The sequence below is a fragment of the Solanum stenotomum genome, chromosome 1 (genome assembly GCF_019186545.1).
Source record: "Solanum stenotomum isolate F172 chromosome 1, ASM1918654v1, whole genome shotgun sequence".
NCBI lineage: Eukaryota > Viridiplantae > Streptophyta > Magnoliopsida > Solanales > Solanaceae > Solanum > Solanum stenotomum.
Genome location: NC_064282.1, coordinates 16,130,542 through 16,156,022, shown reverse-complemented (window position 1 = coordinate 16,156,022; position 25,481 = coordinate 16,130,542). Strand labels below are relative to the sequence as shown.

At 36.8% G+C, this 25,481-nt stretch overlaps 1 protein-coding gene across 2 annotated transcripts in view; it reads left to right on the top strand.

Moving 5' to 3' along the window:
* The first annotated feature begins 4,011 nt into the window (after positions 1 to 4,011).
* The window catches only part of LOC125862735 (BEACH domain-containing protein C2), a 41,917-nt gene continuing 20,447 nt past the window's right edge, over positions 4,012 to 25,481 (top strand). For both annotated transcript variants that reach the window (XM_049542881.1, XM_049542873.1), the window contains exons 1-8: positions 4,012 to 6,240; positions 7,611 to 8,395; positions 10,048 to 10,752; positions 12,304 to 12,438; positions 15,601 to 15,705; positions 16,073 to 16,186; positions 17,586 to 17,662; positions 24,102 to 24,183. In XM_049542881.1, the coding sequence (XP_049398838.1) occupies positions 4,293 to 6,240; positions 7,611 to 8,395; positions 10,048 to 10,752; positions 12,304 to 12,438; positions 15,601 to 15,705; positions 16,073 to 16,186; positions 17,586 to 17,662; positions 24,102 to 24,183 (3,951 nt within the window). In that variant the 5' untranslated portion in view covers positions 4,012 to 4,292. The remainder of the gene's footprint in view (positions 6,241 to 7,610; positions 8,396 to 10,047; positions 10,753 to 12,303; positions 12,439 to 15,600; positions 15,706 to 16,072; positions 16,187 to 17,585; positions 17,663 to 24,101; positions 24,184 to 25,481) is intronic.

Genomic DNA, 25,481 nt, shown 5'->3' with positions numbered 1-25,481 from the left:
AAAATTGTGAAATTTTGATCAAGAGTTGACTTTGGTCAACAAACGAGGTTCCGGTGCTCGAAATGGAATTCCGAGGGCACCGTTGGATTCAGGGGGTGATTCTAAGTCTAGAATGAGTCTTGGTTGAATTTTTAGAGGCCCCGAGTGCGTTTCGAGTTTTTGAGCCTAAAGTTAGTTTCTTGACGCCTTATCGGATACCGGGTCAAGGAGACCTCGAATTCAAATTCCGACGATTTCATTGAGTCCGAAATGTCATTTTCAAGCTAGTAGCATATTTGGTTTGTGTTCGGGAAGTGCCAAATGAGTTTTGGGTGAGCTTTTAAGCTTCTTGGATGCTTTGACACTATTTCAGCAAATTGTGGCAACTAAAGGGTTCATTATTAGTTTTAAAGGTCGAAAAATTATTCCGAAGGTTCTGAAATTTTGAGCATGAATTATAGGACTTATCTGCAAATTTTGGTGCATTTTCGCTAACCCGAGATTGGACTTTTATCGCAAATAAGAAATAATTGTTTACCGAGTAGAAATGATATTTGACTGGGCAAACGAGCATGAAATTGAGCTCCGATTGAACGAGCAGGTCCGTATCATTATTTAAGACATTTACAAAAAAGAATCGGGTCATTTCACTATCGTATGAGGAAATTACGGCCTTTTTAGTGAAAGATTAACTGCTGTTTTTCTGGTGCATAACAGCCATGTACTGTTATAAAAATCTCAGACTGTGTTCATTTGGTATTTTGAGCATATCGGGAGTTCTAGAGATCGGAATGGAGTGATTCTTACGGGTTTCTTCTTGAATTAATATGAGGGTTAGTATTCAATCTTCAATTCGACATTTTCTCATAATTTCTTTATCTGGTTTTTTTTCCTATCCGTAAATCTCTTGGGAAAAATTGGGGTTTTATCGATTTGGACTCCCTTTTTGATGAAAAAGGTATATTTACGATCCTTATGTTATGGGTAAACTGATTTTAACATAAAATTATTGATTCATCGATTATTTTCATCATATTAACCGCGTACAATTTGGACTTTCCCGGTAAAGTTAAAGTTTGATAAATTGAGAATTTCAAGGTCGATCTTAACTCCGTTTTTGATGAAATTTCATATTTGAACTTATCTAAGCATGGGTAAGATGTTTTTCAAGAGATATTTCATTTTCGAGTCGGGGTTTCGGATCCGAATATTTTAGGCTTCTTCAAGAACGTGGATTTTCCTTCAAATTGAGTTTGTGAATTGATTTCAACTCCGTTTTCAAATTGGTTTTCACCATTAGCTTCCAAATACTTTAAGGATCATTTTACATCAAAAATTTCCAGATTTGGGTATCGTTTTCCGGTATGAGACTTTTGGACCGTTTTGCCCTTTTTCCCTAAATTTCTTGATTTTGGTGTCATTGGACTCGAATTTTGATTGTGAATAATTGTTTGAATAGATTATCGTTATTCGGATTATACTCGGAAAGGAAAGGCTCAAGTCAAGTAACTTTTGGAGTTCATTTTAAGGCAAGTGGCTTCCAAACTTTGTAAAACTCTTAGACTACGCATGACTACTTTCCTAATTGTGTTGGGGAGTAATGGGGATTGAGGATGGGTTTTATTTGTTGATTGAAATTGTTGTAAATGAAAGATGGGGAATAAAACGAGCTAAATGTGTTATATGTGACTTGAATTTGTTGAATAAGTCATGTGATAACTGATATTGAGGGGATAGAAAAACATGAGTAGGCTATGATTGATACAGACATTGATGTTGAGACAGTTGATGTGTAATATTATGATGTGGTCATGATATGGTTGTGATTGAGACATGTGATGTGTAATACTATGATGTGGTCGTGATATGGTTGTGATTGAGACATGTGATGTGTAAGGAGCTAGTCCATCTCATATATCTCTAGCCGGAGCTAGTCTCAACTGTGTCTCATATCCATCCATCCTCATATCAGTGTCTCAGAACTCATGCAACAGATAGTTCACACATGGGATGAATAATGAATATACACATGTCATCACAATCATATCACGATCACATCATAGTATTACACATCATCTGTCTCAATCACAACCATATCTCAGAACTCATGCAACAGATAGTTCACACACGAGATGAATAATGAATATGCACATGTCATCAATCACAATCATATCACGATCACATCATAATATTACACATCATCTGTCTCAATCACAACCATATCACGACCACATCATAGTATTACACATCACCTGTCTCAATCACAATCATATTACGGCCACATCATAGTATTACACATCACATGTCTCAATCACAACCATATTACGGCCACATCATAGTATTACACATCACATGTCTCAATCACAACCATATCACGACTACATCATAATATTACACATCATCTGTCTCAACATCAATGTCTGTATCAATCACAGCCTACTCATGTTTTTCTATCCCCTCAATATCAGTTATCACATGACTTATTCAACAAATTCAAGTCACATATAACACATTTAACTCGTTTTATTCCCCATATTTCATTTACAACAATTTCAATCAACAAATAAAACCCATCCTCAATCCCCATTACTCCCCAACACAATTAGGAAAGTAGTCATGCGTAGTCTAAGAGTTTTACAAAGTTTGGAAGCCACTTGCCTTAAAACCAACTCCAAAAGTTACTTGACTTGCTCTCACGCCTTTTGCTTCCTTGGTGAGTCGAACTCACAACCTTCAGGTAGAAAGTGAGGGATGCTTACCATTCGAGCAACTCCTCTCGTCCTCACATTTAGAGCTATGCCCTTTACCAGATGCACCATTTAACATAATGTTCATAGGGTGACAAGTGAAGTATATATTCAATATATTATACTTATACACATATATATATAAAATTTTAACCGAGGTCAGTGAATGCCATGGCACCCTTACCCATACACCAAGGTCCTCCCGTGTCCATTGCCCACGGTTTTTTTTTCTCGGTAAGTAATAATTATCACATTTGATAGTAATAAAATTTTTACTTATAAAACAAATAAAAAATAATTATTTCCTTACCCAATACAAAGAGAAGACTCGACTCTAAAAACATAAAAAAATAATTAATCTATCTTATACAAATCAAATATCTTAAATACAAATATGCATATTTTTTCATACTTACTCTTTATTAAATATTTATTTTCGTGTTTATTATTATACTTCAAAACATAAATTAACTCCATATTAATATACAAATACAAAAATTTCACTTTCTTAATATTAAAATATATTTTTTTATGTAGATATTTAGATTAAAATTTATACTTTACGCACTCAAATGTAATAAAATGTGTATATTAAATCCCCTATTAACAATTCATCAAAATAACAAAAACGATAGATATTCAAGATAATTAATCTGAATGTATATTTTTAAAACTTATGACTTCAACATAATTACATTTTAACTTTTTCAAGTTAACCTACCATTCAACTGTAGTTATAGTCTTACAAATAGTATTTAAATAATTTGACAACGACAGCATCACCTATCAAATAAGTGGATCAAGTTTTGAACTATATAAATTGTATATTTTAATTTAATCAATAGGTTAGTACATACTGCCATGATTATAACCACAATAAAGGGTACGTAGATAAGATAAAATAAATAATAAATATCTAACCTATGAAATTCAACATAATAATTAATTACTCTTACAAATAACAAAAATATTTTACCTTGTGAAAAAGAAGAATTATTATGTTTTAGTAAATATCACACGTCCATATATATTATTTCTATCTACTTTTACTTTTATCAGATAATAACATTAATTAAATTTAATAAAAAATCTGATTAGTAAAGATTTAAGTCATTAATTCAATTTACTTGATATATAAAATGTACATGAGAAAAATTCAATGAGCTAATAAAATTTTGACCATTAAAAAGAAGATTGAAGAAATAAATAATGTGTAATTAGGTAACCAAACCCAAAAATAGAAAAAAGGAAAAAGAAAGAAAATATTGAAAATTAGACAAATGGGCTGTTGAAAGCAAATGGGCTCTTTATTTGACTAATCGAAACCTTGGCTGGCTCAACTTTCCTCCTATTTCGCTTCCATTCCACCACCCATCGCTTGATTCTTCATTTTCTTGATCTTTCAATCCCAGATATTGGATCAATCTCAAAAGGTAAAATCTCGATTACCATTTTGTTTGATCTTTTGCCTTTTTTGGGAAAAAATGTGCATGTTTCAAGTTATTCAATCGTTGTAGTTATGATTCCATTTCCAAGATTGTATTTTTAAGCATTTGGGTTTGCAGAATGGAAGAGGAGAAACCCAAAAATACCCAGACTGAACTGGGTGGTGATAATGTAGATAATGTACATAGTAATGTAGACTCGAAAGGGGTTGATTCTTCTTCAGCTCCTATGGTAGATGCTGAGCTATTTGACATTGTTTCATTGAAAGATCAAGATAAGATTATTGGGGGCTTAAATCTACCTCCGGGATCTGATAATTTAAGAGGGTCTTCAGGTGGGATTGAGGACAAGTTTGAATTTTCCTTAGGGAAAATCCCATCTGGGGATGATTATGTAGACATTGAGGTGCACCATGAAAGCGAAATTTTGAGCCCTAATCCTGATAGGCAATTTATGGATACAGATGAAAATAGACAGTCTTCTTCTTCAATGGATTCTGCTTTGTATTCATATGGGGATGATGCATATTCTCCATTTGGATCACCACCAAAACCTAAGACGAAACAGGTTGTGCCAAATGTGGAACCAGAACTCTTGCATTTAGTAGACTCTGCTATTATGGGAAAGCCTGAAGGATTGGACAAGCTGAAAAATGTTGTAAGTGGTGTTGAGAGTTTTGGAACTGGAGATGATGCTGACTCTATTGCATTTCTGGTAGTTGATTCACTTCTTGCCACCATGGGAGGGGTTGAGTGTTTTGAGGATGATGAGGATAATAATCCGCCAAGCGTGATGTTGAACTCTAGAGCTGCCATTGTGGCAGGTGAACTCATTCCTTGGCTTCCCTCCGTCGGGGACATTGCAGGTCTCATGTCACCTAGGTCTCGCATGGTTAAAGGTTTGCTTGCTATTTTGCGTGCTTGCACTAGAAACCGAGCAATGTGCTCTACAGCTGGTTTGTTGCGTGTCCTGCTGCATTCGGCTGAAAAGATATTTTGTCAGGATTTTGCTACTTCAGAGCCATCAAGATGGGATGGGACTCCTTTATGCCTTTGCATTCAACACTTAGCTGCATATTCTCTTAGTGTAAGGGATCTGCATGGTTGGTTTCAAGTAGTCACAAAAACACTTGCCACCAAGTGGGCGGCTCGTTTATTGCTTTCTTTGGAGAAGGCCATGAGTGGGAAAGAGTCGAGAGGTCCAGCATGCACCTTCGAATTTGATGGTGAAAGTTCTGGCTTGCTGGGTCCAGGGGAGAGTCGCTGGCCTTTTACTAATGGATATTCATTTGCTACATGGATCTACATTGAGTCCTTTGCTGATACTCTAAATACAGCAACTGCAGCAGCTGCAATTGCTGCCGCTGCAGCTGCCACGTCAGGAAAATCATCTGCGATGTCAGCTGCTGCTGCAGCCACTGCACTGGCTGGGGAAGGCACAGCTCACATGCCACGGCTCTTCAGCTTCTTGTCAGCTGATAATCAAGGGATTGAAGCATACTTCCACGCTCAATTTTTGGTGGTTGAAAGCGGTAGTGGAAAGGGAAGGAAGTCTTCTCTTCATTTCACTCACGCGTTCAAGCCACAGTGTTGGTACTTTATTGGTCTTGAACACTCTTGTAAGCAAGGCCTCATAGGGAAAGCCGATAGTGAACTGAGGCTGTATATTGATGGATCATTATATGAGAGTCGACCATTTGACTTTCCCCGAATATCCAAGCCGCTTGCATTCTGCTGTATTGGGACTAATCCACCCCCAACTATGGCTGGTTTACAACGTCGTCGTCGTCAATGCCCTCTGTTTGCTGAGATGGGCCCTGTATACATTTTTAAGGAACCAATTGGGCCAGAAAAAATGGCACGTTTAGCTTCTAGGGGAGGAGATGTGCTTCCTTCTTTTGGTCATGGAGCTGGCTCACCATGGTTAGCAACAAATGACTACGTGCAAAAGTTGGCTGAAGAAAGTTCTGTTCTGGATGCTGAAATCTCAGGATGTCTTCATCTCCTCTATCATCCTGGCTTGCTCAGTGGCCGTTTTTGTCCAGATGCTTCTCCTTCTGGTTCAGCAGGTTTGACAATTCTGTTACATTTACAGCACATATCAATATCAATTATGATGTCCATTATTTTCTAGATCTTCATCACAAGTTTACAAAGCTTGATGCTTTACAGTTGCTAGCATTGATCATATAAACTTAATAATTAGACCATCCTATGTATTTTCTCGTTTTTCTACATTTAACTATGGGGGTGTTTGACCATGAAAATTGTCTCGTATTTGAAAAAAGTAGTTTTTCTTTTCAAAGTGAAAAGTGATATTTGAAAGTTGGAGTTGTGTTTGGCCCTGAATACAAGTTGGAGTTGTTTTTGACTTTTTGTGAGTAATTCTGAGTGAAAAAAGTGAAAACAACTTTTTTTCTAGCAAGATGTGCACCAATTCGATCTGTGACATCATCGCCAATCTCCTCATTTTCTTGGATAATGGACCCAAGCTACTTGAAACTTCCTCTTTTTTGGATGGTCTGTGTTCACACCTCATTTCTGCACCAGCCTCATGCGTTATGCCACTAAACTTGCACACTCTAGGGTCTGTCTCCAAACCTTTAGTTTATCTTTAACTCCTCCGCGTGTCTTGTCAATCAAAACTACGTCATCCGCAGATAACATACACCATGACACCTCTACTTAGATATGTATGCCAATTCATCTGTCACCAAGACAAATAAAAACAGGCTAAAAGTTGATCCCTGGTGCAACCAATCACAACTGGGAAGTGCTCCGAGTCTCTTCCTATTGCTTTTACTGTGGTCTTGACTCCATCATACACATCCTTGATCACCCTAGTGTACGCCACAAGCACACCTCTAACCTCCAAGTATCTCCTTATAACCTCCCTTGGGACTTTGTCGTAAGCCTTTTCTAGGTCGATGAATACCACCTTTGTCGTAAGCCTTTTCTAGGTCGATGAATACCACATGTAAGTCGTTCCTCTCTCTATACTGTTCCATTAGTCTCCTTACGAGATGAATGACTTCTGCAGTTGAGCGCCCCAACATGAAGCATGAATCCGAATTGATTCACGAAAATAGCCCACACCTCTCATCACCCTCATCTCCAACACCCTCTTCCAAACTTTCAGAGTGTGGCTATAGTTGATGCAATTCTGAATGTCACCTTATCAAATTTCATATGTTAAAACATAATATTTATTTTGGATGAATGAGTGCTTGGCAAATGTTTTCTGTACACAAATTGAATCTGATACCTCTTTTTCTCTCTGGCCCTTCCTCTTTATGTCTTTCTTTCATTTGGTACAAAGACATGTAAATAACCAAAGTTTTCTCTTTTTTAACCTAACATGTTCATTTTGTCTAGTCTAGATGTGGCTTGAAGAATGTAACTGTTGTCTATTTATTGTTAATGATTCTGAATCGTTCAGGTGTGCTTCGAAGACCTGCAGAGATTCTTGGGCAAGTCCATGTTGCAACAAGAATGCGCCCAACGGAAGCTCTTTGGGCATTGGCCTATGGAGGTCCCATGTCCTTACTTCCTTTGGCAGTGAGTAATGTGCAAGAGAATAGCTTGGAACCTCAGCAAGGTGACCTTTCTTTATCATTAGCGACAACTGCTATTGCTGCTCCCATATTCAGAATCATCTCTAAGGCCATTGAACATCCTGGAAACAATGAAGAGTTGAGCCGTAGAAAAGGTCCAGAAGTCCTGTCAAGAATCTTAAACTACCTTCTACAAACTTTGTCTTCCCTTGATGTTGCGAAGCGTGATGGAGTCGGGGATGAGGTGCTGGTAGCAGCAGTTGTTTCGTTGTGCCAATCACAAAAGCACGACCACTCACTCAAGGTGCAGCTTTTCAGTATGCTTCTACTGGATCTGAAGATTTGGAGCTTATGCAGTTATGGTCTTCAGAAGAAGCTTCTCTCTTCTCTTGCAGATATGGTTTTCACAGAGTCATCTGTGATGCGCGATGCCAATGCGATTCAAATGCTTCTAGATGGCTGCAGGAGATGTTATTGGACTATTCGTGAAAGTGACTCTACCGATACATTTATGAACGACGAAACACGTCCTGTGGGTGAAGTAAACGCTTTGGTTGATGAACTCTTAGTTGTTATTGAGCTCCTAGTTGTGGCTGCACCTCCTTCGCTAGCTACAGATGATGTCCGTTGTTTGCTTGGTTTCATGGTGGATTGTCCACAGCCAAATCAGGTAACGTGCAGTTTTTCATATATAAGTATGCTGAGTGGGGGGAAGTTTCTAGGTTAAATAACTGCCTTGTTGCTCTTTATAAGAAAACTTAGACTACTGTTCCTCGTTGGTGTTGAGTTTTGACGGTTTATTATGTCTTTGTTTTGAGCATTGATTGACATATAAATCTATTATATTAAGTATTTATATTTTCTTAGTCACTTAAGAATACCCTCTTAGTAGTTTTCTCAAACTGTTTACTTTGTTATATCTTTATTCTTCAAAGCATATCAGTTTTTTCACACCGTATTCTTTTGTCGCATGTGATCTTCCTGTTTCGTAATTATTAACTTTTTTTTTAGTTATCAGTGTCTCATCTCAGTAGCTTTACTTTTAGACGCTCACACTGTTCGATGATACTAATATTTGAATTTGCTCATAATTCTTCTATCTTAAAAAGTGCAAAAGGACTAATCAAATAAGTTCTTTTGGTTTTCTTACTTGTTTTAGTATCCACAGTATCTTATTCATAATGGTACACATTATAGGCAATTATCTATTAGGGTGGCTGGTGTTTGCGATGGTACTAGTTGTATTATTTTAGTTCTTGTTTTTTATTTCTATCATTGTTTATTATTGTTTTTAATAATCTATCCTAGTATGTTGTTTATGGTGTTTCGATTATCACATGATTCTATCGTTGTTTTGGCTCCCTCTCTGGTAGGCTTTTGTGCTGTATCCTTGTTATTTGCTATATTCTCTTTATCGTCTCTTTCTTCTTTATACCGGGATTTGTTGCACTTGAGCCGAGGGTCGTTTGAAACATCCTCTCTACCATCACGAGGTAGTGGTAACGTCTCCGCACATTATACCCTCCCTTGACCTCACTTGTGGGATTTCACTGGGTATGTTGTTGTTGTTGCATGTATCATGTCCTAAAATTTCGTACAATTGAGTTAAAAATATTGTAATTTGGTTTACATAGTTGTTGGAAAAGAAAGAGGAACAACTCTAATAGCATAAAGTAGTTTTTAAGAAACACTTCTCAATTTGAATTTTCAAATTTTGCTCTTTTTAGTACTCTTCCATAAAGTTTGTGCCAGTTATTTGATACTTGACATCTGCCGAAAACTTGACTGAGAAAGTAAAAATGAGCTAATGAAATCTGTCATATTCTTTCATCATGCACATACACTTAATTCACCAGTTAGCAACTAACTAAGATATTTTGTGCTCTTTTGATACAGTCTTAAGACCTTTTGCACTTTACTATGTGTACAGCTGTAATCTTTCCTCCAAAGCATCTCTGTTTTTTCTCGTTCCTCAAAACACATACGATGAGGCTGGTATTATCCTCCAAATACCCTTCTAGTCTTAGTCTTTTCTAACTGTATCCACTCCCACAGCAAAATAACTCTTTAAGTAAAGGCATGACATTTTCCACTAATGTTCAGGAACACTTCCCACATATGGCTGTACAGTGAACAAGAGGTGTTTTGTTGTCTTCACTCCCTTCTCCACACTAGTAGCATTTACTACCTTCTGTATACTGGGGAATAAAATCTTATTCTTAAAAGAGAACTTTCTTGATACTTCATTTTCCTAATTGATACTTCCCAATGGATATGCTTTACTTTTTATTTGAGTCTAACATAATTCTTTTGTTATTTCAGGTTGCCAGGGTGCTACATCTCATGTACAGGTTGGTTGTACAGCCAAATATGTCCAGGGCTCAAACCTTTTCTGATGCATTTTTATCTGGTGGTGGTATAGAAACACTTCTTGTCCTATTGCAGCGCGAAGTTAAGATTGGAGATTGTGATGATTTATCCACTGTAGATCATAATGCCACTATTGCATCAGCCCAGGAAGCTGAACTGGATACTGAGGCACATTGTCCCATGGGAAGTAGTGAAGTTGGTGAAACAGGACATACAAAAGAAAGAGAGACAGGTTTGAATGCAATGGAATCTGTACCTGAGTCCTTCAATGGTGCTGGCGCCATAATTTCCACTAGGTCTACTATTGAAAAGATGCAGTCTATCCCAGAGAATGCATTTCTAAAAAACTTGGGTGGAATAAGCTTTTCAATAAGTGCTGAAAATGCTCGGAATAATGCATACAATGTTGATAAAAGTGATGAAATTGTTCTTGGAATTATTAACCTCTTGGGTTCTTTAGTTTCATCAGGCTATCTGAAATTTGGTACACATGCTCCCCCAGATGTGATAAACAACCTTTTGGGGTTGCTTGAAGGAGGGGGTACCATGTTTGATGATAAGGTTTCCCTTCTACTTTTTGCATTACAAAAGGCCTTCCAAGCAGCACCAAATAGGCTCATGACTGGCAGAGTATACACAGCTTTATTGGGTGCCTCGGTATTAATATGCTTTTCCTCTTGATATGCTGCTTCTTTAGTCATTCAGTTCCTGCCATTTCTTCTATTTCCTTGGATAATTTTTCTTTGTGAAAACCAACCACTTTATTTTTTTTCTGTGTGAAACCCTCTTAGTATGTTTCTAGGAAAAAATCCTTTCTTCGCTGTGAAATAGAAAGATAGTATACTGTTTGCGTAGGAACAGATGCTCAAATAGATGAAAGAAACTACTCAGTGCATTGCATAGAGTCCCTGCTTGAAGATGTTATGCATAGTTACAAACATATACATGAACTTTTCAGCTTCTCGCTTTACATCTGAAATAAATTGGTGCAAAAACTAGATACCTCTTTATCGTTACTGCTGTTTTTCTTTTCCCTTTTTCTTGCCTATCCTGTTTAGATATGTAATCCAGAGAATGGAAACCGTAAATATCTCAAACATTTAGAATGAAACTTCCGTTATGTGTTTTCCCTGGGAAGTCAACCAGGTTTCAACTCAGACTTCATATCATCATGCATTTCTGTAATGCAATATCTTGGTATGATGCACTATGTGCTAATAGATAGCTCTCTGGCCTCTGGTGGTTTTAATAGTTCTGGAACAAGTATGTTAAGTGATGGAACTGTTTTATATTGTAATCAATATGAGGGTTTATATGTTTCTCAGCTTTGCTTAGAAAGGTAAAGAAGGATCCCTTCTACAGCTTTTTCATCCATTTGGATGGAAAAAACTGCATAATAATATTAGTCCCTTTTGTTGTTCAAATGATGATATCAGTGAGGATCGCTTCCCCTTTTATAAAATATGATGTTAATGAATATCTCGTGGAGAAATTATACCGTGTATAGACTATCAAATAAGCCATGTTTTCTTTTCCCAGATTTGATAAGGTACTTGCATTATTTTATTTACTACAAGTGTTTTATGGAACAAGGTGGCATCATGATTTTGCTTTCATTAGTTTTTGGAGATTTTTACGCCAGAGTAATTTTTTTTTGACAAGTAGAATATATTACTAGCTTTCCTTTTGAATAATTTTCTTGTAGCACTTTATGTACTGTACCGTTAATGTCACCACTATAACTTTCTTAATTTATGGTTTATTGAGTAGAATAAGATTTGATAAAATGCAAACATATGAATATAATCTGCTTAGCAATATTAGGGCTGTGTACCTCGTGAGTAATAAATCTGTATTTAATCACGTGATATTGATGTGAAAATAAGTTTTAGACCTTTCTAAACACCATGAGTTGAATATTTTTTTATTGGAAATAACCAGTTTTCAGGTATCTAGACAAAGTTTATGCCATGATCAATATAGGTGTTCCCTAATCTTGTTTTTGGGCTCATATTATCCTTTTTGTGATTAGTTTTGTTGAATGCCTCACTGTTTGGATTTTGGATTTCCTCTCCACTAATCATTCAGATAGTCACTTTATTATTTATAGATGTCAGAGTTTTGGGGCTATACTCTATTTACCATTGAGTTTTCTGCTCTCGGCAGTCTTTCAAAGATAAAGCTGAAGATTTTTTGCTCCTGATGTAGATAAATGCCTCGTCAACAGATGAAGGATTGAACTTCTATGATTCTGGGCATCGGTTTGAGCATATCCAACTTTTATTGATTCTTTTAAGATCACTTCCATATGCACCAAAGCCATTCCAAAGCCGAGCATTGCAGGTATTGAATCGTGTCTCTTTTCTCCTAATAACTTATACACCTTATCTTCTTTGTACTGAAGCGGTCGTAGGCTCTTGGCACTTCATTACCATTGGGTGGGTGTTCTAAAGTTTGTTCTGGCTTGAATATTTAAAATTGAGCGTTTGGTTATCTGTTGGTTCTAAGTTCATTATAGAAAATTTAACATCAAACTTTAATATCGGAACTACTTCTGTTGAATAAGGCAAATATAACATTGTTTCTGACTCTTTTTGGCTGAACAACGATCGTTGCGAGTATAGGCTGCGATAATAAGTTTCACAATTATTTATGATAACAAAATACAACATACCCAGGGAAATCCCACAAGTGAGGTCTAGGGAGGGTAGACTGTATGCAAACCTTATCACTACCTTGTGGAGGTAGAAAGACTGTTTTCGAAATATAAACTGCTCAAGTGAAGAAAAAGGCGACAATGAAGAAAAGATAGTAAGCAACAAGAAAACGGTGCAAAGTCTACCAAAAGGGAGCAAAGACAACAATAGAATAGTGTGATAATCAATAAACAACATATTAGGACATTATTGAAAACACGAATAAACACTGCTATTTATCAAAAAACAAGAACTACAATAAAACAACTTGTAAAATGGCAAACCCCAACCATCCTAAGCAAGACAACCATACACTACCTACTAACGTGCCATCCTAATATGGGTCCTCTACACCTTCCTATCTAAGGTCATGTCCTCGGTAACCTGAAGCTGCATCATATCCTATCTTATTAGTTATCACCTCTCCCCAATACTTCTTCGACTTACCTCTTCCTCTCCTCGTACCCTTTATAACCAATTTCTCGCACCTCCCATCGGTGCGTCTATGTCTCTCCTCTTGACATGTCCAAACCATTTCAATTGCGCTTCCCTCAATTTATCCACCACGGAGGCCTTCCTAATCTTATCGCCCTTTATATGGCCACACATCCACCTCAACATCCTCATCTCCGTAACATGCATCTTCTGGACATGAGAGTTTTTGACTGTCCAACACTCTGCGGCATACAACAATGTCGGTCTAACCACCACTCTATATAACTTACCCTTGAGTTTTGGTGGTACCTTTTTATGACACAAAACTCTATAGGCAAGCCTCCACTTCATCCATACTGCACCAATACGATGTGTAATATCATCGTCGATGTCCCCACTCCCCTGAATTATAGATGCAAGATACTTGAATCTGTCACTCTTGAGGATATTTCGTGTGGCAAGAATGTTACATAGTTAATTGTATACATTTTGCTTTGATAGAGGAACCGGTAAGGTCAACTAATAAGCTCTCAATAAGTAATTCAAGAAGAGGAATCAGTACAGTCAGCTAATAAGTCCTTGTTTTTTGGATCTAAGTACTCTCTTCATTTCAATTTGTTTGTTGTATTTTGACTTGACACGGAGTTTAAGAAATTAAAGAAGACTTTTGAATCTTGTGTTCATAAATTAAAGATATATAAAATATACCAAAAGTAGCATCATGCACAGGGCTGTGGTTCAGTGGTAAAGGAAGAATAACATGGGATGTGTTGTAGGTGTATGTCACTAGTTTGAACCCTGTTAAGGACTACAGTTTGGCATTTGAATGGGAGAAGGGTAGAGGGACATGTCCATACTCCATAAAGTATGAACCTGTGCGTCAACTGGGCTGGGCCAGCTAATCTGCAGGGAATTTTTCGGTTGTCAAAGAAAACAAATAATGAAAAGTAGCACCATTTTCCTTAAGGCCCCACAAAAAGCATTCTAGTTCTGTGTTTCTAAATAGTTCTAGGTCAGGGACAGCCAGACCGGGGGTTACCCGCAATTGGTAATGGCACAGCAAGGGAGGAGTCAAAAGGCTGGCCAAGGTTGTGTTCTTTCGAGAGGACGAGGTTGGCTTGTTAACCGAGGGCTTGCATTGCGATGGCATTGCCTTTGGACTTGGACATCACTTCAACATCTCTCTGCTTTTCTCCAGCCCGAGGGAATGCATATTTGCAAACACCGATCCCCACTCAATAGGGAAATTCAAAGAGGAGAACGAGGACAGATGACTACCGCTAAAAATCATTTATGTTGCTTGTTCTACCTGACCAGCTCACTTAAGCTTTATTCATGAAGAAGCTATAGCCTACCTCGTGCTAAAAATGTTACCATGTTCTATAATTGTGTTGCAGTAGGGCGATGCAAAAATAAATGATTTGCATCTTCAAGCTCCCTAGCACACATGTGACATCTGCAGGATCAGGCAAATGTTATGTACGGCAATCCGGCTGAAGCTGTCGAAGAGAAGCTTTGTTTTCCAAAACATCTTCCATTGCCAGTTTTCAGTAGGACACTTTGTTTTTAATGATGAACTGTAGCATGATTTAACAGTTGAAGTTGCCTCTTGTTTGTAATACATAACAAGGAGTAGGGATTCAGGAGGCTGTTCATTAACGACTCCCAGCTTCTTTAGTATTGAGAATATCCTGTCAACCTCCAAATCATGGCAATTCCTTCTAAACCTTAGCTCCAATCCATAATTTGTCTTTCATTGTGCAATGGTAGTAGTTACATTTACAGCAAGATTGGACAAAAGGGGAACTTATCTTTGGGGATGTGCCCCAACCAAGCATCATGCCATTTTTTTTTTACTAATTATCATCATCCTCTTTGAAATTGCATCTGGTAATAATTTATCTCGGAGGTTCCTTATTTGCATTGAAATGTGTGAGAAAAGAGGATTGGAGATAAAAGGGGTCTGGTCCATGTGAGGGCTAGACAAGAGAAATTGTTTTCTTTACAACTCTATGTAGCCCTCAATTTTTTCTAGAACATAACAAAATCAACACGATTAATTTTCTGCCTTTCATTTTCTTGTTTGTCATTTTTGTACCTGGTGGAAGGGGGAAGACAAAATTAAACCTGCTCAAGAGCAAGAATCCAAGAATTCAATTTTTTTCTTTTTGAAGTTGATGTAGGAGGGAGAAGGTCTTAGTTTGTAAGATATTACAGACCTGCAACATTTTTGTCATTCATGTTTTGACTTGTTGAGTGGTCGGTGGGATTATTTTGATGACACCTTCCCCTCAATGTATTGCCTTCATATATTGTCTTTTTTGAACATTCTCTTCATGTCTCTCTCTCACTTCAATTTTCTGTTTGGTTTCAGGATCTTCTGATTATGGCTTGCAGTCACCCGGAAAACAGAATCAATCTAACCAAAATGGATGAGTGGCCTGAGTGGATATTGGAGATCCTGATATCTAACTATGAGGTAGCATTTTTTTACTGTTTCACAAAAATACTTTGCTTTCTTATTGGAAGTCACTGTAAGGAGTGATACAAAAAGATTATGTTATGTGTTCACTTCTTTGATACTTTTTGTGCATGTTGCCTGTCGTTTTGCATTGTTTATGCACCTATAATTCTGTATACAGGAATAGTTTCCCATGTGGTCACTGATACACCTTTTTTGGCTTTGTTAACTTAAACGTGATTCTCATAGGTGGAACTACAAAATGTCTCTTCTGATACTTCTTTTCCCTGTGAAGTAGTGGTTAGAGTGAGCTTTTTCCATTATCAGCAGAGGCTAAAAGAAACGTAGAAATTCTGACTTTGATTCTTTGATCTTTCTGTGACAGACAGGAGCAAGTAAGACTGCTAACCCAGGAAGCTTGAGGGATATAGAAGACCTCATACACAACTTCCTAATAATTGTGTTAGAGCACTCAATGCGCCAGAAGGATGGATGGCAGGTAAAATTTGGTAACCATTTTATTTTCTCATGTGACATCAAAACATTTAGAACATAGGTGTAGCACCAGTAGGATGATAACTAACAGAGTGTATGCATTAAGATGGAGAATAATAGGGTGAATGATTCTATCTGTGAGGTGAGCTAGCACTACTAATAAGCATGATTGAACGAATAAGATATCTTATTACGAGAGCTGAATGGATATGTTGATAGTCTTGGAACGATTATGTCAGTCCTGGATTCTTCACACATTTTTTTATTCTTGGTTGCTTGGAGTGGGCATGAAGGACTCAAATAGAGACTTGTTTGATAGATATATGGCCAAAGAGAAGTTACTTGTTTCATCAAGACCAGATGTTGGTGTCTCACATTCTTCTGGAGAACTTGGTGTAAGTTAGGGATCCAATATCTTTTGGATTTATCTTATCTGCCAATGGAAGTGGGAAGATAGAGCACTAGTCAGGTTTCCGAATGTTCTGAGTCATAGTTATCCCTTTGATAGCTAGCCTTGTGGTCCGGGGCTCTAGAGTGTTCTCTATAGCTCCTCCTTTGTGCAGGTGAGACTGTGGCCTCTTTCATGAATTTCTCAGTGCTTGTTCTCTAATTAATTTCTGTTTCCTCATAACTTGAAAATGTTAGCACTCTGCAGATAGCTCCCCTCAATTTGAACAATTCAAAAGAATCACTGTCTGTTCATTAAAACTTCACTACCTGATTTTCAAGGACCTTCTATAGGGATTTCACGATGTTGGTTGGCTACTTCGACCAAGTCCCCTCTCTTGCCTGAAATCTTATAGTGCTCATCCTTCCCCTTCTTTGACAGCAGCAATTTAAAATCTTCTGCTACTCTCTGTCCTAAACAACTAAATTCTGTTGACTTTGTATCATATCAAGGATCAAAACTCTCTATTGGCTTTCACCAACTAAGTCCCTCTCAAATGTCAACCATGACCTGCTTATCACAGCCTTCTGCCCTGTTAAGACTTGAAAAACCAAAACCTCCTATGGGTTCTTGACTGGTTTATACTCATTATCTCTCCACTCACATAAATTGATGTATAAGAACCTTTATATTTGCAACACCAGAACGAGCAAATGCAGTTGGCTACTTTCAAATCACTTAGCACTTGACGACTGCTCCTCCTGATTTTTGGTTATGAGTCATCTCCCGGTCTTATTTTCCTTTTGTTTCAGACTTTCAGGTGTTAGATTGCTTTGGTGTTTTATATCTTTTGCTTATTGGCCTGATAGGATTGAGGAAGCATCAGTAACTAGTTACGACTAATTTATATATGTATTTCTAAAGCATTTTGGTCTTTGTTTTGTCACCTGCACTGGCCATTCTCCTATTTTATATCTGCATTGAACATTTCATTTGATATACTTTTTTTGGACAGGATATTGAAGCTACAATTCATTGTGCAGAATGGCTTTCCATGGTGGGTGGTTCTAGCACAGGAGACCTGAGAATCAGGTACTAGCGTTTACAAGTTTGTTGAATAGATCCCAGTGTTTGATTTTGCTGCAGTGTTTTTCCTCTCGGCAAAGGTCTTTTCTTTCGAAGCGCTATATATTACTATTAGAGTACTAGAGTGAGACCATCCCCCCTTTTTCTGTATAAATTTGCTTTGTATTGAATAATTTAGAGTATGTTATTAGATGCACTTTCATGAATAATTCCCCTGGTTATTGCAATTTTCAATCAGTTTAAATGAAGTAGAATGGAAATTTTGGGTTTTGGCTTTGCACCTCTTATAAGATTAATATAGATAGTTAATGTACATAGTTAAGGTGTATATGGTTATACTTCGTATTGGTCTTTCACACCAGGAAAACATGATTATGTACTTGGATATAAAAATGACTTAGCATAAGTCAATTGTCTTCACGTGCCTTTATTTCTCACATGATATCAGAGTTTTGGTTAAAAGTTCCTCACTTTGCTGAAACCAACAACATAAGGGAGAGGAAAGGATAGTCACTTTGAATATTCCTGGTGACTGTTGCTCCCAATTGGACACGCAAGTGTACGTGGTCGCGCAAGTAATATAGTGGCTCTTAAAAGAACCAGATTATCGAACCCAAAGGACTTGTCAATTAACTATTTTTACTAAATTATACTGATCTAATTATTTATTTAGGAGATCCAAAAGAGAAGAATGCAAGAACAAAATAATAAAATTACTTACAATAGTTGGAAAATCCCAGGGCTACAACATGTATAGGATTTCATATATCATATTTTTGGCTTAGAATGAATTTCAATTGTCAAGTTATTGGTTTATAGGGTTGATAGTATGGTCCGGGTGGTTCACCTCTCGCTGCCTACCCCAGTTAGCCATCTAACTACATCGTTGAGCGGGGATAGATAAACTAACTAGTGAGCATTTATATTTCATCCTATTTCATAACCAAGCAAGGTGTTCGTCTGGGCGTCACTCCTGAACACTAATCACCTCAATCTAATGGGTGGACCGAGCTCTCTATATCCTCTGGTCTATCTAATCCCTCCTCGTTCGATTTTAAGATTAGACAATATATTTATCTCATGGTGATCAAGCACAAAATACTAAAACAAGAAAATAGAAGTAACTTATAATGACAACCAAGAATTAATTCGAAAATCTTAAATAATCAACATTGAATCCGTAGCTACAGCCCCAGAACAAGGGCTTTAGCTACTAATCTCTAAGAAAATAAGAAGAAGAAGAAGAAAAGAACCCTAACAGTATTGACAACCTTTTACTTGATGCCCTCTGATTGATCTTCCTCTCTCTCTTTTTTCTAATAATTATTTCTATGGACTATTTTTTTTTTTTTGAGAAAGTATTTCTATGGACTATTTATAGATGTAGAAAATCCTAAATAGAATAATTGAGTCCAAAACCAACTGTGATTCCAAAATCAAACGAAATTCGACTTCCACGTGAAAGAGTACCGCCGCCTCAAGCTTTAGAGTTGTTTCGCCTCAGGTGAATGACACGTGGCAACATGCAACAATTCAATTTGAATTCTGCCGATATTTTCCATATATAAGTATTAATATAATATTCAATTTAAACCATTAAGCTGTCTGCTTGATTTCCTTCTTCAACCTTCCATCTTTAATTTGTTTTAGCTCCAAACTTTTTCAACTTTACACCAATTTACTCCTATAAATAAAATACACTATTTAGCACAATACATAAAATTAATGCTCAAATAGGACAGATATAAATAATAAATGTGAGGCAAATAATGATTATAAATATGTATTTTTGGCCTTACATCAACACCCCACACTTAAACTTTTGCTCGTCCTCGAGCAAGCATTAAAGCTCATCTCAAAAAATCATACTAGGAATGTCATCACTTTGGTTAATACAAACAATTAGGCCATATACCAATTTCAAAACATCAAGTACTCTTCTCAATCGTTATGCAAGACATCCTAATAAACAACAAATCTCTAACCTCCTAACCTCAAGGAAGGACTTTAAACTCATCTAATTTTAACTTGCTCCCCTACTCTCATCAAAGAAAGTTAATAAAATCACATATCCATCATGAAACAAGTGCCCTCACAAGAAGAAATAGTTCACACACTCAATTCAAAAGATTGCATATAAATTAAGGACTTCATATCAAGAACAACTCTCACACTCACAAAGAAAATTCACATGTATGCACAAAGAACCATATGCTTGCCCATTATGTACATCTCCACTAATTAAGCATGCTCGAATAGAACCAAATAGGACTTTAACAGGTTGTAATGTAGGCTAGGGGACGGGTAGGAAAACTATATAATAATGACTTACACTTCCTTGAGCACTTTGCACTTTTAAGACTTTTTCACCCAATATTTTCTTTTCTTTATTTTCAACCTTTTCTTCAACAATTATTTCACAAGTAATTCTCATCATCTCAAGAATGCTTCAATCTTTTTTTTTTTTTTTAAAAGTTTTCCTTCATAATAGCCACCCTCAACTTACGTATTTTACATGCGTTAAGGTGCACGATGTCCTTGGAAGGACCAGGGCCATCATCAAGGAATTTTTTTTTTTTCATGTCGCATTCTTTCAAAGAGGGTCTTTTAAACACTTTGTAGCTATCATTGATCACCTTTTACACTCAACCATCCTTTTTCTTCAGAATTGATAATTAGAATAAATCTATGCTATAATGCTCAAGGAAGCAAGGTGCAAAAACTAGGGATTCAACAAAAATAGTCAAGGGAAAAATATGGCTACCAACAAAAGGCTACAGGCTCAAAAGGGCTAACTAGTGATATAATATCTGAAAAAGCTAAAATTTACCAGACAAATCAAAGAAAGCCTATTATCATCTCCTAAACAAAGCAACACTTTTTATTTCGCTTCAATAACATGCAGTGCAAGTTCTAGACTAAGATGCAAAACATGGAATAAACAAATTCTCACCACACATGGCACAAGTATCAATCAAGATGGATCAATTTCACTTCTAAGAGAGAAAGGATCATAACAAACTACAAAATAAAATAAATTATATACAAAGTCACAACCATGAGCTTAGGTGTCAAAGAGTCTACATTTTTTTTATCAAGCATTCACAAGAAAGTAATGCTAAAAACTTAGACCTAAATAGCAAGTATTACACCACTCAAAAGGGTCTTTTCTTTTCTCTAAAAAAAAATTATTCCTAAAAAAATAAAAGACACTCGGTTCAAAGGGACTATCCTTAGGAAAAGAACCGAAAACAAAAGCCAAGGAACCCATCCTAAAAAAATAAGACTCAATAAAACAATAAAAACTAGGAATTTATTCTTCCACCCCACACTTAAAAAGATGCTATGTCCCCAAAGCATCAAATAAAATTTAAAAACAAGGGTTAGAAAAACTCCCTGAGGCCTTTAAGCCTAACTAGTAGCATGTTCTCTTTATTTTCATCAAGGGTCGTCACCCCACACTTAAAGTTCAAACGTGCTTCTTAGCTCCAAATTTCGGATACTCAGACTTCTTTAAAACCTGTAAAAACAACACAAAAATAAAATAATAATAATAATAAAAAAATAAGAAGTTACACTATAAATTGGGTTGCCTCCCAATAAGCGCCTAATTTAACGTCGCGGCACAACACAAATATATTTATCACTTTTCTTTCCACTTTGAACTTATGAATTTTACCCCTAACTTTGCATCAATTTTTCTGCTCCTCTCAAAGGGTGGTGGTATAAAGATAAAGAAACCAAGTAATATATGTCGCATCTTGCACTTCTTGGCCCTTAAGTGAGGAATGTCGTTTTGTCTACGTGGACTAAAAAACTTTAGAATGTAGGGGCCTTGTTCATCATCAATACACTCATCCATTAGTTCAGATTTTATAGAAAAGTGTTTTGAATGAGATTCAAGTTCCCTTAATTCTAAAGCAGCACTATTTACAACATTCTCACTTTTGTACTCTTTTTCAACATCGATATTAAGGAATAAAATATAGTTGAATGGTTGGAATTCCTCTTTTTGCTCTACTAGTTGGTCATAATCCACAACAATTGATAATTGGGCTTCAGACGCCTCAATCTTTTTGTTCAAGTGAGCCTTTAAGTCATGAATATCTGAGCCAAATTTATCGATTTCTTGTGTGAGTTTAACTCTTCTTTCGATCAGGTAGGGTGCCAAGTATGTTATTTCATCACGGATAGACTCTTCAATCTTTAGAAGTTGAATTCGTCCATATATCCAATATTGGCTCACTATCTCTTTTTCTCCGTAACTTTCTCCTTGTTAGGCCCCAATCTCTTCTAATTCAGCTTGGATTGTAATTTTTGATTGAAGAACATCAAGCTTATATTGTAGTTCCACGATTTCTTTGTACCCTTCTGTGCATTCAAGTATTTCTCCGGTGATTTTTGAATTAACCTTGTCCAACATGTCTGTACATTCAAGCGCCTCTTGTTTTGTATTCTCTGTTTCATAGCCCCTACCAACATCACAAATAACAGAAGAATCATAATAGGGGTTTGGGGGAAGGGAATAAGTTTTAGGACAACCATTCCAATGAATATATTGATGACCACATATATGACATAAAGGACTTTCATCACCCAATCACGATTTATCCCAATCATCCATATCAATAAGAGTACCAAATTATTTAAAGAAAGAGAAAAAAAATAATTGTTGGAAGAAAAAAAAAACTAATAATAATAAAAAAGAGTAAATAAATAAAAAGAAAAGGTATAACCTAGAAGAATAGTTAATTTCTAAGTCCCCGGCAGCGGCGCGAAAAACTTGTTGCTCCCAATTGCACACGCAAGTGTACGTGGTCGCGCAAGTAATATAGTGGCTCTTAAAAGAACCAGATTATCGAACCCAAATGACTTGTCAATTAACTATTTTTACTAAATTATACTGATCTAATTATTTATTTAGGAGATCCAAAAGAGAAGAATGCAAGAACAAAATAATAAAATTACTTATAATAGTTGGAAAATCCCAGGGCTACAGCATGTATAGGATTTCATGTATCATATTTTTGGCTTAGAATGAATTTCAATTGTCAAGTTATTGGTTTATAGGGTTGATAGTATGGTCCGGGTGGTTCACCTCTCGCTGCCTACCCCAGTTAGCCATCTAACTACATCGTTGAGCGGGGATAGATAAACTAACTAGTGAGCATTTATATTTCATCCTATTTCATAACCAAGCAAGGTGTTCGTCTGGGCGTCACTCCTGAACACTAATCACCTCAATCTAATGGGTGGACCGAGCTCTCTATATCCTCTGGTCTATCTAATCCCTCCTCGTTCGATTTTAAGATTAGACAATATATTTATCTCATGGTGATCAAGCACAAAATACTAAAACAAGAAAATAGAAGTAACTTATAATGACAACCAAGAATTAATTCGAAAATCTTAAATAATCAACATTGAATCCGTAGCTACAGCCCCAGAACAAGGGCTTTAGCTACTAATCTCTAAGAAAATAAGAAGAAGAAGAAGAAAAGAACCCTAACAGTATTGACAACTTTTTACTTGATGCCCTCTGATTGATCTTCCTCTCTCTTTTTTCTAATAATTATTTCTATGGACTATTTATAGATGTAGAAAATCCTAAATAGAATAATTGAGTCCAAAACCAACTGTGATTCCAAAATCAAACGAAATTCGACTTCCACGTGAAAGAGTACTGCCGCCTCAAGCTTTAGAGTTGTTTCGCCTCATGTGAATGACACGTGGCAACATGCAACAATTCAATTTGAATTCTGCTGATGTTTTCCATATATAAGTATTAATATAATATTCAATTTAAACCATTAAGCTGTCTGCTTGATTTCCTTCTTCAACCTTCCATCTTTAATTTGTTTTAGCTCCAAACTTTTTCAACTTTACACCAATTTACTCCTATAAATAAAATACACTATTTAGCACAATTCATAAAATTAATGCTCAAAAAGGACAGATATAAATAATAAATGTGAGGCAAATAATGATTATAAATATGTATTTTTGGCCTCGCATCAGTGACTTTCAGACCCACTTGTTTCATGAGTTTTATGCTGAACACCATTATTGGATATGTACTTTTGGACTCATTACCCTGCTTATTCCATCACAACATTGTGAACCAATTGTCTCCTTCAATTCACATGAGCTAAAAAGCATTAGGTCTTCCTGACCTTGATACCACTGCTTGAGGATGACAACTTGGATGTGTAGACTTTTTTGGACTTTTTTCAGAGTGTTTGTCCTGTCTATGATAGTGCTTTTAGGCTGTTATTGAATCAGGTAACATAACCTGTCTGGAGATATTTTTCCTCTGAAGCACCATTTTAATTTTTCTTGTGCTTTGTATGATAAGTGGTCTGTAAAGACAGCATCTTATGTTTCTATCCAAAGGCAATTTTGGTGTTCTCATTAGTTTTCAATTTTGCTTACATTACATCCCAAGACGTGAAGAGTCACTGCCCATTTTCAAAAGAAGGCTGTTGGGAAGCTTGCTGGATTTTGCTGCACGGGAGTTGCAAGTTCAGGTAACCTTGTTCTTCAAGCTCTGGTCTCTATGATGAAAGCTGAAAACGTGACTTCATAATTCTTTTGTTTTGTTTTCTTTTCTGCTAATGACTTTTATCTTCAGTATGATATCAGAATGACCTGCTGCAGTATTTTTTTTTGGTCAAATTAGGTTTTGGGCCTAACTCACACCCCAAAAGCTAGCTCAAAAAGGAGGAGGATTGCCCAAGCCTTACAAGGAGTCCAGGGATCTCATCCCTCACCAATGTGGGATTCTTTCCATTCATCACCCCCCACGCCCAGATCCGAACAATAATTATCCGGGGATCCACTGTCCAGTGGTGCATCTCCATTCATGGACCGGGGTATTTCCACCCCTCTACAACTGTCTGGGAACCTGGGCCCCACACCGGATTGGGTCTGGCTCTAATGCCATGTAAAGAAATGGTTCTTGGGCCTACCTCAACCCAAAAGTTAGCTTTTGCCTCTTGGGGTTGAGTGATGCCCAAGATCCATTTCTTTACATGGTATCAGAGCCAGGCCTATTGGGTCTGATGTGGGGGCCCCTCGGACCGTGCAGGATAGTGGGAGTTGTGAATATACTCCCGGTTCATGAATGTGCATGGTCCGGTTCGAAAAAAAGGGTTTAGGCGTGTGTGTGATGAATGGAAAGAATCCCACAACGGTGAGGGATGAGATCCCTTAACTCCTTATAAGACTTGAACAATCCTCCTCCGTATGAGCTAGCTTTGGGATTGAGTAAGGCCCAAGATCCATTTCATTACATTAGGTCTTGGGCCTAACTCACACTATGTGTATACAGCCCTATGTAATGGTAAATCATAAGACCTAGGTCTTCAATTGAATCTGAGAATTCCTTCATTGATCTATCGTCACAATTCAGTCTCTCAGTTTTAAATCTGCAAATGTTGAAGTCATCACCAATCACCCATAGCCCTTTTGCTGCAACCAACTCATTCACAATTCCTCTTTCAAAGCAGAGTGTGAATCATAGAAATGAAACCCTAAAAAGACCCACCTAAATCTTCCTTTAAGCTTTCAAATAAACAAGAGAATGGAAACAGTCCCTGTTGTATCCCTTAGCAAGTCCACTGTCTTTTGTCCCAAATTGTTATGATGCCCTCCTTGTACCAGAGGCTTTAAGCTCAGCCCAGTTGCACCATCTGTTCCCCTAAATTTGTCAAACAAGACCTGGTGACCATTCTTCAATTTTTGTTTCCTGTAAACATACAATATCAATTTTCCACCTCTGAATAAGAGATTTCAGGGTGATCCTCTTCTTCAACTCATTTACCCC